The 15,450-nt window shown below is 41.4% G+C and overlaps 1 protein-coding gene across 7 annotated transcripts in view; it reads left to right on the plus strand.

Moving 5' to 3' along the window:
* The window catches only part of FRY (FRY microtubule binding protein), a 438,131-nt gene that overhangs the window by 247,268 nt on the left and 175,413 nt on the right, over positions 1–15,450 (plus strand). For all 7 annotated transcript variants that reach the window (XM_055426288.2, XM_055426285.2, XM_055426286.2 and 4 more), the window contains one exon: positions 15,347–15,400. In XM_055426288.2, coding sequence (XP_055282263.2) covers positions 15,347–15,400 — 54 coding nt within the window. The remainder of the gene's footprint in view (positions 1–15,346; positions 15,401–15,450) is intronic.

Genomic DNA, 15,450 nt, shown 5'->3' on the forward strand with positions numbered 1-15,450 from the left:
ATACAGATGAAAAGTTGTTCTTTTGTGACTGTTAAATGGGCTTTTTCGGCCATGAAATGAAATTTAATATGCCATGAGAGTAAAAGTTCGACTGAACTTTACAGCCAGTAAACCATATGGAGAGTATCATGAAGTCATTTAAAAAAAAAAAAAGCACCATAGGGCTTTTTATTTCAACCTAACAGTATCCAGTTCAATTCATTCATGAGTAAGGCTATAATTTTTATGGCCAGTGACTATGAGAAGATGATCAAAGTTTCTTCTTTTTGAGAATACAAAACCAGGGGAATGTTGTTACTCAAGTTATCTCCAGTCTAGCCTTTTTGATTATATGCTTAGTTTTACTACTTATAGAGATATTGTTTTTAACACAAAAGATCATTTGAAAATACATAATTTTTAAAATGACAGAAAATATCAATAAAAGTAAGTTCATTAATGTGACATAATAATTAAACACTGAAGGCCCAATCTTAAAATCACTATGATCTAATACTGCTATGTTTCCACACGGCATTTTGCATTTTGACATTCCTGAAAGTCAGTGATACAGTTTTAGGCAGCAGCAGTCTTCAGCACCATAGTAATTTTAACTGGCTAAAATTCTAAAAGTCATGCATTAACAAGAAGACATATTTTATTAGGTATTTTTGATTGTCATTTACATGTATATCTAATATTTCTAACTTCAGTGATTCTTAAAAGTGAGCATTCTGTTTGATGGTATTTTCAAATTTTAGGAATTTCTACTCAATTCATTGATTGTAGTTATAGAAGTTTGTGAAAGATTAGGTAATATAATCTTTAAATAGTTTTTTGTTTGACCTAACATGCACGTATTGCTTTTTTTTAAAACTGAGGTATGTTCACATACCATGAGGGCTTCCCTAGTAGCTCAGTTGATAAAGAATTCACCTGCAATGCAGGAGACCCTGGTTCGATTCATGGGTCAGGAAGATCCACTGGAGAAGGGATAGGCTATCCACTCGAGGATTCTTGGGCTTCTCTGGTGGCTCAGGTGGTAAAGTATCCACCTGCAATGTGGGTGACTTGGGTTCCATCCCTGGGTTGGGAAGATCTCCTGGAGAAAAGAATGGCCACTCACTTCAATATTCTGGCCTGGAGAATTCCATGGACTCTATAGTCCATGAGGTCATGAGGTGACAAATAGTCGGACATGACTGAGTGACTTTTACTTCACATACCATGAGGGCTTCCCTGGTGGCTCAGAAGGTAAAGAATCCACCTGCAATGTGGGAGACCTGGGTTCAATCCCTGGGTTGGGAAGATCCCTTGGAGAAGGGAACAGCTACCCACTCCAGTATTCTTGCCTGGAGAATTCCATGTATAGAGGAGCCTGGCAGGCTACAGTCCATGGAGTCACAAAGAGTCGGACACGACTGAGCGACTTTCCTGTTCACTTTCACATACCATGAAGTTCATCATTTTGTGCAATTCAGTGAGTATTCGCAAAACTGTACAATGCCCACTACTAATTCCAAAACACTGCCGGTTAATAGCACTTTAAAAGAGTAAGTAGATTTTGATCTACTTTTTTTTTTTCAAATCTTTACCTTCTGGAGTTTTTATTTTACCAGAAAACCATGTCTTTTTTTTGTTGTTGGTTAAGGTAACTGGGTCATTTCCATTTTAGCTGGGAAGTTTTGATTGGCTGCACAAATCTGGGTATATAATGAACATATATAATGATCATCATGAGAATACTGCATATGAAATTGCCTGTTTGGTCTCATGAGTAAAACCAAAATTCAAGATTCTTAATGGACTGTGGAACCTTCAGAGGAAGGAAAATGCTTACCCATGAGTCAAGCCAAATTCTGATTCACAAATGGCTGAGTGGCAGCATTCCCTGCACTTTTTGTGCTATTTTTTTTTTATCAGAATTGTTTTTTATCAGGTGGCTTTTAACAGAATTGCCTCCCCTCCTCCCTTTGGTCTCCAAGAAAATAAAATGCCTTTCAGATAGATGAGGGATTCTTCTCATTCACTCAGTGAAGAGGTTTATTTTAAATTGGTATCATTAAAGTACGATTTATATACAATAAGCTATAGGGGATTAAAATCTATGATTTGATGAATTTTGACAAATGTGCACACCCATGTCAGCATCGCCACCATCCACATACAGAATGTTTCCATAATCCTTAGGAGTTCGCTGAGGCCCTGTGTAGGCCCATACCACCACGTGGGGCCTCGAGCAACTGTTGATCTATGTGGAGGTTAATTCCCAGTTTCTAGACTTTTATATCGGAGAAGGCAATGGCAGCCCACTCCAGTATTCTTGCCTGGAAAATTTCATGGATGGAGGAGCCTGGTAGGCTGCAGTCCATGGGGTTGCTAAGAGTCGGACATGACTGAGCGACTTCACTTTCACTTTTCACTTCCATGCATTGGAGAAGGAAATGACAACCCACTCCAGTGTTCTTGCCTGGAGAATCCCAGGGACAGGGGAGCCTGGTGGGCTGCCGTCTATGGAATTGCACAGAGTCAGACACTACTGAAGTGACTTAGCAGCAGCAGACTTTTATATAAATGGAAGCCACATGGGGTGTACTCTTTTTTGTCTGTTTTTCATTGAGCATAGTACATTTGAGGAAGTATGCATTTATTGTTTATCAGTAACTTATTCATCTTTATTGTTGAGTGGAATTCCATTGAATGTATATACTGTAAAGAGTCGGACACAGTTGAGCGAATGAGCCACAACAGCCACCACAGTGTGCTCGCTCAGTCGTGTCCGACTCTCCACGACCCCATGGACAGGAGCCCACCACGCTCCCCCGTCCATGGGATTTTCCAGGCAAGAGGACTGGAGTAGTTTGCCATTGCCTTCTCCAGGAGATCTTCCCAACCCAGGGGTTGTACCCGGGTCACCAGCATTTCAGGCAGATGCTTTACCGTCTGAGCCACCAGGGAAGTCTTACTAATACTTCAGTTCAGTCACTCAGTCATGTCCGACTCTCCGCGACCCCATGAATCACAGCACGCCAGGCCTCCCTGTCCGTCACCAACCCCTGGAGTTCACTCAAACTCATGTCCATCGAGTCTGTGATGCCATCCAGCCATCTCATTCTCTGTCGTCCCTGTCTCCTCCCGCCCCCAATCCTTCCAAGCATCAGACTCTTTTCCAGTGAGTCAACTCATCGCATGAGGTGGGCAAAGTATTGGAGTTTCAGCTTTAGCATCAGTCCTTCCAATGAACACCCTGGATTGATCTCCTTTAGAATGGACTGGTTGGATCTCCTTGGAGTCAAAGGGACTCTCAAGAGTCTTCTCCAGCACCACAGTTCAAAAGCATCAATTCTTTGGTGATCAGCTTTCTTCACAGTCCAACTCTCACATCCATACATGACCACTGGAAAAACCATAGCCTTGACTAGACGGACCTTTGTAGTCTTTGGGTCAAAACAAGAGTGTTTGAGTACAATTTTGACCAGCGCAAGTCTTTTTATTTTCCTTATTCTTTTTAAGATTCTTTCCCATTATAGCTTATTATAAGAATTGAATATAGTTCTGTGTGCTATACAGTAGATCCTTGTGTTTTTATCTGTATTATTTAATACATATAGTATTATATACATATATTTAATGCATATAGTAATTATATCTGCCAATCCCAAGTTTTTATTATCCCCTCCTCCCTTCTCGTTTTGGTAACCATAAGTTTGTTTTCTGTGTTTTTGAGTAACCAGCCCAAGTCTTGATTTTCACAGGTCATGCTAACAATTATACTAATGTATATTATATAAGGTGCTGTGATAGTAGCTTACAGATAGACACAATGCTTTTTAACTTCCAAGTGCAAGTGATTATACTTGAGCCTATGCATTATACAAAGAAGAATAAGATTTTTATAAGAATAACGACCATTTTGGGGCTTTCCTGTCATGTTTCAGGTGCATTAGTTAGTTTTAACCTTAACCCTAGCACATAGGCAATAATAATAATAGTTCATCCTTCTGTACAGTACCTCTTGAGTGCAGGCACTGTTCTTAATATTTGAATCACATCAACTCACCTAATTTTCACATCAGCATCATGGGATTGGTAGGTACTCTCATGCCCTACTTCACATACAAGGAAGCAACTTGTCAAAAGTCACATAGTACGTGATGGGGCTGGGACTCAGCACAGACCATCCATCTCCTGGAGTCTTGCTGTTAACCACTATACTCATGGCCTCTGTAGTTTTTTGGTCAGAGAAGCCGAACTTGGTACATTTAGTAAGATGTACCAAAGGTGGTGTAGTTGGGCTTAATGTCCTGATTCAAATCCTGGTTTGATTGACTTCAAAGTTCAAGCTCAAGTCAACTTGAGAAGGGAAATGCATGAGAATAACCAGGATGGCTTTTGTTAGGTACCTGCGAACTAAAGAATAGCAGAAGAGCTATGTAAGAGTGAAGCTTCTGTCACTTCTTATAGGAGTGATCAGGGAAAGTGTGGTGGAGTAAATGAACCTTGTACTACAAGGTACAATTTTTCTGACAAGAGGTGGTTTGGTTAGTCTGAGGAGGGTATGTGTGCGTGTGTTTGTGATGTAGTGGTGGTGGTAGTGTTCAGACGCTAAGTCATGTCCGGGTCTTTTTGACACCATGGACTGCAGCATGCCAGACTCCTCTGTCTTCTACTATCTCCCAGAGTTAACTCAAATTCACATCCATTGAGTCAGTGATACTGTCTAACCATCTTACCCTCCGCTGCCCTCTTCTCTTTTTGCTTTCAGTCTTTTCTGGCATCAGGGTCTTTCCCAGTGAATCAGCTCTTCGCATCAGGTGGCCAAAGTATTGGAACTTCAGCATCAGTCCTTCCAGTCAATATTCAGGGGTTATTTCCTTTAGGATTGACCGGTTTGATCTCCTTGCAGAGTCTTCTCCAGCACTACAATTTGAAAGCATCAATTCTTTGGTGCTCAGCTTTCTTTATGATCCAACTCTCATATCCATGTGTGACTACTGGAAAAACCATAGTCGTATCAGAAGATAAATCAGATCATGATTGATTTCACATCCCCGGCATCATCCCTGATTAATGTAAACATTTGAGGAGAAAGACCAGCCTGTGAGGGACACAGAGAAAGGCTCTCTAAAGAATTCGGAGGAGAAAAAGTGGGGGATGGAATGATTTGGGTAGAAAAGGGAATCATCAATAGTGTTTCACTGCAGCTAAGAATTCCAAAAACAAAAGTGCTGAGAGATGGCCACCAGATTTGTTGTTTGGGAAGTCATTGGGCTTCTAGGGGCCCAGTTTTTTAGTGGTGACACAAGGTCAGATTGCAGGTGGTTGAATAAAGAGTTGGAGAGGAAGGGAAGATTGAAAGTGTAGATCATTCATTGGAGAACTAAGGATGAGAAGAGAGTAGAAAGAAAGCAGTAGCCAGAGGTGGAGGTGTAGTGAAGACTGACACTAAGATGAAAAGTTCTAAGTGAGCACAGGAGCCAGGAGAGCAGGGCAAGGGAGACTGACCTTTGGGGAGTGAGGAGCTGGCTAATGGTGCGAGGTCCCGGAGGAGGCAGGGAAAGATGCGTCCACGTGTAAATGTCCACTCAGTGGACGTGGCGTGCACAGTTGGGATGTGTGTGTGTGCACTCAGTCATGTCCAACTCTTTGTGACCCCATGGACTATAGCCCGCCAAGTTCCTCTGTCTGTGGGCTTTTCCAGGCAAGATTACTGGAGTGAGTTGCCATTTCCTATTCCAAGGGATCTTGCCAACACAGGGATTGAACCCATGTCTCCTGCATTGGCAGGCGGGTTCTTTACCACTGTGCCACCTGGGAAGCCCCTGCAGAGCTGGGATATGTTGGGACAAAAAAAGTCAAAATACCAACAAAATAGAATGTAAGCCAGAAAAGGATGAGAGAAGGTAGCATCTTGAATTTCTTGGCAGCTGCCGTAGTTTAAAAAAAAAAAAAGTTTGTGGGAGCTTCTCTTTTGTTCAATTAAAATGAATATTAACTTTGTAGCCAAATTTAATAGAAGTTTCCCTTCCAGTGTTCAAATAATAGATTTGTCGTAGAAACTGTTAGGTTTGTTGGAGAAATTGGCTCCTCTGAAATGTGCAAAACCAGCTGCAAATAGGACAGATTCTCTCAAGAGTTTTATAATTTTTAGAACAAATGCAAAATATTCCTCCAGATTTGAACTACCTTCTCATTTCACACCCCAGGGTACCAGGCAGCATCTTACTTGCTGGTGAAAAGTGGAAGTGTTAGTTGCTTAGTTGTGTCCAGCTTTTTTGGGACCCTATGGACTATAGCCCACCAGGCTCCTTTTTCCATGGGATTCTCCAGGCAAGAACGCTGGAGTGGGCTGCCATTACTTGCTGGTACCTGTAACTGATTTGAGATGTTCTCTATCATTTTCTTGATCTCAGGATTTTTCTCAATATTTTGCGTAAGAATCAGCATGTATTGTTTCAAGAAATTCATTTAGTAACTGAATAGAATGAAAGGAAAACCCAGTTTCATCTGTTCCTGTAAGCCCCTTCTTTTCTTCCAAGGAGCAAGCGCATTTAATTGACTGAAGCCATGAAATTGAAAGACGCTTGCTCCTTGGAAGATAAGTTATGACCAACCTAGACAACATAGTAAAAGGCAGAGATATTACTTTACCAACAAGGTCCATCTAATCAAAGCTATGGTTTTTCCAGTAGTCATGTATGGATGTGAGAGTTGGACTATAAAGAAAGCTGAGTGCCAAAGAATTGATGCTTTTGAACTGTGGTGTTGCAGAAGTCTCTTGAGAGTCCCTTGGACTGCAAGGAGATCCCCAGCCAGTCCATCCTAAAGGAAATCAGTCCTGAATATTCATTGGAAGGACTGATGCTGAAGCTGAAGCTTCACTCCTTTGGCCACCTGATGTGAAGAGCTGACTCATTTGAGAAGACCCTAATGCTGGGAAAGATTGAAGGCAGGAGGAGAAGGGGATGACAGAGGATGAGGTTGTTGGATGGCATCACCGACGCAATGGACATGAGTTTGAGTAAACTCCAGGAGTTGGAAATGGACAGGCAGGCCTGGCATGCTTCAGTCCATGGGGTCGAAAAGAGTCAGACATGACTGAGCAACTGAACTGAACTGAAGCTCCTTCTTCCATTAGATCTGAATGGTTTTAATTAGTGCTTCCGTTCGTTCGTTCCGTTCAGTCGCTCAGTCGTGTCCGATTCTTTGCGACCCCGTGGACTGTAGCCTACCAGGCTTTTCCGTCCATGGGATTCTCCAGGAAAGAATACTGGAGTGGGTTACCATTTCCTTCTCTAGGGGATCTTCCTGACCCAGGGATCGAACCCAGGTCTCCCGCATTGGAGGCAGATGCTTTAACCTCTGAGCCACCAGAGAAGCCCTAATTAGTGCTTATGAATTCTTATTAGAAAGCTAGTCAGGTTGGCATGAAGTAATGCTCATTTTTACCTGTGGATGAACTGAGGGCTGAGTCTTCCACTAGAAGTTCAGTGATCCTTGCAAGCATCAAGATACAGAGGTTATCTTCAAGGTGACTCCAAGCCCTGAATCCCTGATTGCCTCTCATGTAGGGAGAGACTTCTGTGGGAGAAATGGCCAATATTCTGAACTGGGGCTTCTTGGGCTTATGCCTTAGGTATGTTTCCAAGGTTGGGTCAAAGTTGGCACAAATAATATCTAATGGGAAAAAAAAAAAGCATGTCAGACATGAGGATGTTTTGAACCCCATTTTCTTTGGTTCAGCCTGAGTAGAGTGCCTGCCACTGCAGGTGGTAGTTCTAGATGAAATGCTTGAGCAGCATTCTCTGCTCTGAAGGGGCCAGCTCACTGCTCATCACTGCCCCCTGTCCCGTGTTCTGGTAAAGGAAAGAGATCGCAACTGCAGAAGTTAGCTCTGAAAATTATCAGTTAACTACTTCAGTCAGTTCAGTTCAGTTGCTCAGTCATGTCTGACTCTTTTCGACCCCATCGACTGCAGCACGCCAGGCCTCCCTGTCCATCACCAACTCCTGGAGTTTACTCAAACTCATGTCCATTGAGTCGGTGATGCCATCCAGACATCTCATCCTCTGTTGTCCCCTTCTCCTCCTGCCTTTAATCTTTCCCAGCATCAGGGTCTTTTCCAGTGAGTCAGTTCTTCACATCAGGTGGTAAAAGAATTAGAGTTTTAGCTTCAGCATCAGTTCTTCCAATGAATATTCAGGACTGATTTATTTTAGGTTGGACTGGTTGGATCTCCTTGCTGTCCAAAGGACTCTCAAGAGTCTTCTCCAACACCACAGTTCAAAAGCATCAATTCTTGGGTGCTCAGATTTCTTTATAGTCCAACTCTCACATCCATACGTGCCTATTGGAAAACCATAGCTCTGACTAGATGGACCTTTGTTGGCAAAGTAGTGTCTCTGCTTTTTAATATGCTGTCTAGGTTGGTCATGACTTTTCTTCCAAGGAGCTAGCGTCTTTTAATTTCATGGCTGCAGTCACTATCTGCAGTGATTTTAGAGCCCCCCAAAAGAAAATCTGTCACTGGTGAAAGTGAAAGTTGCTCAGTTGTGTCCGACTCTTTGTAACCCCTTTGGAATTCTCCAGGCCAGAATACTGGAATGGGTAGCCTTTCCCTTCTCCAGGGGATCTTCCCAACCCAGGGATCGAACCCAGGTCTCTTGTATTTGTGGGCGAATTCTTTACCAGCTGAGCCACAAGGGAAGCCCAAGAATACTGAAGTGGGTAACCTATCCCTTCTTCTCAGATCTTCCTGACCCAGAATTTGAACTGGGGTCTCCTGCATTGCAAGCGGATTCTTTACCAACTGAGCTATCAGGGAAGAACACACATGTGCATTATAAAATCTCACTGATGATGACATCAAAATCCTAAGTCAGTGATGCATAAATGTGTTGTTATACAAACATACTACAGCTTCAAGACTGGAGAAGTTTGGTGTTTGTTTTTCTATTTTAAAAATTTGGTTGTTTTGTAGCATCCTACCATTAAAAGGGTTCCTGTAAATTATATAATGAGAATTAAAGTTGTAACAATGTTATATTTTTTTAAGTGAAAGGGACAATTACCCTTTATAATGTTTCTTTTCTCCTTTTTGTGATGCAGCTTTCTAGTTATACTTGGAAGCTTCCAGGAAGCTAAAATTAAAGGTTTAATTAATGTTAGTGGGGTGGGTGTTGCCCCAGGAAAAGAGCTGGAGCTTAGTTTCAGCTCCTGCACATCATGAAAGAGGTTACACATCTTAATTTTATCTAGTTCTAGTAATAATGGTGTTGAAAGGAATTTTAATAATAGTAATAACTCTCAATTATTGAGTACTCTGTGTCATTCATCTTGCATTTCTATGAGGTAGGTTGGCATTATGTATCCTTACATTACCTAAAAGTTAACTGAAGCTTAGAGAAGTTAAGTGAGATCCACTAAGGGACCTTGGAGTCAAAGTCAAATCTCTCACAATCCACAGTCCATGCACTGAACTGTTACATAATAATTAGAAGACATTAAAATAGCATCTCATAAGCAAGGTTGGTGACATATTTAACAAATTTAATACATTCATATTAACTCCAGTGGCATTGCTGAGTGGTGTGTTTATTGAAATATCTCTTAAGATTTAGTAATAATTGGTAACATTTGAAATTAGTGAAGTCCTTTGGGGTACATTGGGGACTTTTGGGGGCCACTAAAAGTTCAGAAGTAGACAGTTATTTACTAAATAAGCCCCTTGTATCCCTGAAATAAACCACCTTTTGATAAAGGCAACTCTAGCCTTCTCTCAGTACCATGTCTATGGCACTGCTGTTGCCATCTTTTTCTTACTTACAGATTACAGAGAGGTCCAGTGTGGAAAGACTGTAAAGTGAAAATGTAGTTAGCATGCACTGAAATTGTTTGGAAATGGAGGTAGTAGTCAGTGGCCTTTTTAGGTAGGTATGGACACAGAGAGCTTTTAGAGTTTGTGTTTTCTTAAGAGAGGGAGAGGTTGGAACATCCTGAGGTGTGAGAAGCACAAACAGGGACCTTTCTCTTTTCCTTTGGAAGTGCTTGAAACCCCTGCTGGTTTCTTCGTGACAGGCGAAATCCTCTTGGATGGGTCGGGACTGCAGTGCTCTTTGATTCAAGGGAAGCAAAATTAAAGAAAAGCCCACAGTGCAGGCTGAGAAGGGCAACTTGCTTTTTCACATGGCAGGCAAGATGCTCGCCACCGAGATCCTGCCTAGAAATGGGAAGAAATGGAGGGGGTTTCCTTCTGTAGCTCCATTAGGAAAAGATAAAGAGTTGTTTCCCAGATGGAGCTACCAGTGCAGGAGATGCAGACGACTAGGGTTTGATCCCTGGGTCGGGACGATCCCATGGAGAAGGAAATGGCAACCCACTCCAGTATGGTTCCCTGGACGATCCCGTGGACAGAGGAGCCTGGCAGGCCGTAGTCCATGGGGTCGCAAAGAGACATTATTGGAAAAAAACCATTTAATGATAACCGAAGTGATCCATCATGATACCCTGTTTTTAGCTTTTGTTTCTTTATGGAAAATTTCAAACACGGACTAAGACGTTACACAGGAAGACGGTGTAACGGACACTGTGATCATCTCAGCAGTTACCCGTTCAGGGCCCATTTGTTAAATCCCCAGCACCTCTCCCCAGTAGTATTTTCAGGAAACGCTAGAAACCATTTTATTCAATCTCTAAGTGTATCTCTAAACGATTGTTTCTTTTTTTAAACAAGACCATTGCAACACCTAAGAAGTTAAAATCATCCCATAACATCATCAGACATCTAATGTGTTCAAATCACCGATGGTCTCATGAATCTCGTATTTTCTCTTAAAGGATTATTTGCATCAGAATCCAGATCAGATCCACATAGTGCAATAGCCTTTTTTAAAAAATCAACAGGCTCCACATCCGTTTCTCTTTGCACCTTTTTATCGAAGCAGTGTCTTCCTTTACTTCAGTTTCTTTCCATCTGGATCTTGCCGATTGCATCCCTGTGATTTAGTGTAACATATTCCTCTTACTCCTTCCCTAACTCCTGTACTTCCTAAAAATTGGAACTGTATCTAAAGACTTAGTTAGATTCAGGATTTCTTTTGTTTGTTTTGTTTTGGTAAAGACTGTTTCATAGTGTTTGCTTCCGTTAGGAGGGACAGCATCCACTTGGCTCTCTTTGTCCTGTCTGCAATCCCTCATGTTCAGTGCTAAGTCTCTTGATGTTTTGGGTTTGTTCAGCCCTTCTGTTCAGTCAACCCAGTGAGCTGGAGGTTCTGGGAAAGGTCAAATTATAGGCTAAGGTCTCCCAGCTTTGGACCACTAAGAATTTTCTGGGATTTGTCACACCCAAAGTTTTGGGTTTTTTAGAATGATTTTTGAAAAACAAAAGTGTCATTCAAGTCAGTTAATGAACCTTTAGTAAATAAGTAAATTTGCACTAAAATACAGAACAAAGACAATTTTTAAAAACATACAAAGCACACTGTTCTTACTGGACAAGTGAGACCATTATTTTGAGCCTCCTCCATCATAGTCAGTTTCTGCTTGTTCTTTAAGTACCTGTTGTTTACTCTGTGTTAATCTAATTTTTCTGCCTGCCATGCAGGAGACCTGGGTTTGATCCCTGGGTTGGGAAGATCCCCTGGAAGAGGAAATGGCAACCCACGCCAGTATTCTTGCCTGGAGAACCCCATGGAAAGAGGAGCCTGGTGGGCTACAGTCCATGGGGTCACACAGAGTTGGACACGACTGAGGAACTAAGCACAGTCTCATTTCACTGTTTGTTTGTTGCTGTTTGAGCACCGCTTGGTCTTGCCTATGTACACCTTGGATTCTTACAGACCTTAGATGGCTTGTGCTGATCTGCAGGAGAATCGTAAGCAGAACCATGCCTCTGCAGTTCTCTTTTCTCAAGTGGACATGAGCCTGTCAGACTGCTCTCTGTTCAGATGACTCTTTTCTGAGCTTGAGCAAGTTTGTTTCCCTCTTTGCTTTCATTTTCCTCTCCCTTCCTTTCTTCCCTTTTTCTTTCTTCCTTTTCCCTGTACTTTTTAGCAAGTATTAAACTGTCTTCCCCAGGTCTGCTTTTTTAAAATCTGGTAAAATCTATGCTGATGCAAAGATAAGTTTGGGAATGTTAAAAGGTAAACTTGATTCTCTGTGTCCAAAGCTATCTTTCCAAACGCATAGGGAATGTGTGTGTGTATGTGTTCAGTTGTGTCTGACTCTCTGCAACCCCAAGGACTGTAGCCCGCCAGGCTCCTCTGTCCGTGGAATTTTCCAGGCAAGAATACTGGAGCAGGTTGCCATTTCCTACTCAAGGTGATCTTCAGGAATTGAACCTGCACCTCCTGCATTACCAGGTATTGTTTTAATACTGCACCACCTAGGGATAACTATATTCATCTAAGAAACCTTAATAAAAAGTTTCAGCTCTACACTAGGAGTGTAGGGAGACAGCTAAGTTACAACACTGGAAATGCTAGCAAGAATAGATGCAAACCAAGTGCCATGTGACAATGAACAGATGACTCTACTTAGGGAAAGTGGGGAATATCTTAATCCTGGAAGTGACATTTAAACCAGGTCTTCAAAGAATATGATTAAGACAGCATATTTGTGTAAGAACAGTTTGGGAAAACTCAGTATAAAGATATGTTGTTTTACTGGGGCATGGAACTCAAGTAATGGGCTAATGGACTTGACTTAGGAGTATCAGTTCAGTTCAGTCGCTCAGTCATGTCTGATTCTTTGTGACCCCATGGACTGCAGCACGCCAGGCCTCCCTGTCCATCACCAACTCCCGGAGTTCACTCAAACTCATGTCCATCGAGTCAGTGATGCCATCCAGCCATCTCATTCTCTCTCGTCCCCTTCTCCTCCCGCCCCCAATCCTTCCCAGCGTCAGAGTCTTTTCCAGTGAATCAACTTGTCACATGAGGTGGCCAAAGTATTGCAGTTTCATCTTTAGCATCAGTCCTTCCAATGAATACCCAGGATTGATCTCCTTTAGAATGAACTGGTTGGATCTCCTTGCAGTCCAAGGGACTCTCAAGAGTCTTCTCTAGCACCACAGTTCAAAAGCATCAATTCTTCAGCGCTCAGCTTTCTTCACAGTCCAACTCTCACATCCATACATGACCACGGGAAAAACCATAGCCTTGACTAGACAGACCTTGGTTGGCAAAGTAATGTCTCTGCTTTTTAATATGCTGTCTAGGTTGGTCATAACTTTCCTTCCAAGGAGTAAGCGTCTTTTAATTTCCTGGCTGCAATCAGCATCTGCAGTGATCTTGGAGCCCAAATAAAGTCTGACACTGTTAGAGATATGATTAATTTGGCATTTGTTTAGCCATTGCCAAGCCACTCCCTGCCCTGTGACTTTAAGTGCTGGGAAAAAGAGAGGGTCCTGCATTTCTGCAGCTTATAATAGTCACTAGGGGTGGCCATCAGCTGATCACTCTTGGATGTGTATTTGTACAGTGTAATTCTGTTGATACATTGTGATGTGAGTTTACTCTGTGGTAAGTGCTATGAAAGGGTACATATGCAGAGCTTTGTAGGTATGTGGGGGTGTGGAGCAGGTGTTAGGAGAGGACTCAGTGAAAGGCTTCCCTGAGGAAGTGACAGTGGGCTGAGATGTGACTAGTGAACAAGTCTAGGTAATAGCATTTCAGCTTCTTATCCCCACTGGTAGGAACACTGTGCTGGTCAGCATTCCCCTGTAAATCTCATTTGACACCTTGTGAGCCCTCGATTACTGTCGAGTGATGAGTAAATAAAACAAGGAGTAGAAATGTTTCTACTGGGTTTGTTCCAAAGATGTCTGTGGAACCTGGCCCCACCTGTTTTCACTTCTTTGGTTTCACATTTGTATTTTGTTTTACAAAGGACTTCAGATGACATTAAAACATCGGAAATGCTTCACAGTTTATTTGCTGAATTTGTGCTCTCATACAATCAACTGACTCTGTCTCTTCTTTATTTGTTCTTCTTTGTTCTCAGTTACGTTTTGATATCTGCTCTTCCACCTGTGTGTTCAAGATAATATATTCTGAAGAGAAAATATTTGTTTACCCTTAAGAACACAGCAGTCTCTTCATTTTTGATGAATCTGCATTTTGAAGCTATGTATTTTGCAAATGAGACAGAGCAGTTAATCCACACGGTTCTCAATTAAGCTTCATATACCCAGACTGAGCCCATCTTCTTAAGAACAGAGACCCGGGGGCTAGGGGTGGGGCACACATCCACCTTAGGTGTGTATCATCTTTTCAGTGGAGGAGAAGATTGGAGAAATGAGACAAGGAAAGTGTTCGTGTGGTCAGCAAAATGTGAATGGACTCTTTCTAGAACATCTACATTGGCTCAAGTAAAGCTTTATTTTTTTGATATATAACTTTTTACATGGTTTCTAATCTTGAACCAAATTTGGGTCAGCATTAACTTCCATATATATCAAAGAACGATAAGGATAAATAGTTATAAAATGCCCTCCTGAAAGGTCAGCGGTCTTCCTAATGTAAACAAAGACATCATAGTTAGGAAAATTTGTTTGTGTAGACCTTTGTCACTACCCAGATTATTTTTGCTGAGATTTGGATGTGTTACAAGTTGAAAGATCATGCTCAAAATTCAGCAGTTACACCTAGTAACTGTGTGATTGGTAGGCTGTCCCTAAACACCAGACCAATAGTTAGGCCTACAGTAAGTCCCCTTCATACAAACTTCCAAAGATGTGAACGTGCCCTTGTACACCAGCTGGTATACTGTAATAGTGTACTTTTCAAGGTTATGTAAGATTTAAAGTGTTTCCTTTATTTTCTGTTTTTTATGTACATGTTGTTTGTGTGACAAGTATTATAAACCTATTACAGTACAGTACTATATAGCCAATTATGTTAGTTGGGTACCTAGGCCAACTTTATTGAATTTATGAACGCTCTCTTGGGATGGAACTCATTTGTATGTAGGGAACTTAATGTATTTTGTTTTTAAATCTTGGGACCTGAAATGGTGTATCATTTTCAACTTTTTATTATCTGTGAAGTTCTGAGATAGGTACTAAAATTTCAAACAAATTTCCTAGTTTTTATTGTGTGATTTTCACTGAAATACATAGGGCCTATTACCACTTCAGATTTGAATGTCTTGGTCAAATATGTGAAGATGTATAGCAAAAATCCTGGTGGTGGTAATCAAACACTGTACTTTAAGGTTTGAATTGTAAAGAAGAGTTTCTTATTTGAAAACTGTTATCTCTTTCTCCCATAAAGGAAGAAATAGATGAGAAAATTTGACAATAATGGCCTTTCTTTTGAAATAATTAAGAGAGCCTCTGGTAATTTTTCTTACATGTTTTTCTTTCTAGGAAAAGCCGTTGACAAAATCTCTACAACGTGGAGAAGACCCCCAGTTTGATCAAGTATGTAATATGTATTATATGCTAGTTTTTATTTATTTCAAAATGTACAA

Source organism: Moschus berezovskii, chromosome 13, assembly GCF_049115385.1.
Source record: "Moschus berezovskii isolate FMDL1 chromosome 13, NW_MosBer_1.0, whole genome shotgun sequence".
In the NCBI taxonomy this organism is placed as follows: domain Eukaryota; kingdom Metazoa; phylum Chordata; class Mammalia; order Artiodactyla; family Moschidae; genus Moschus; species Moschus berezovskii.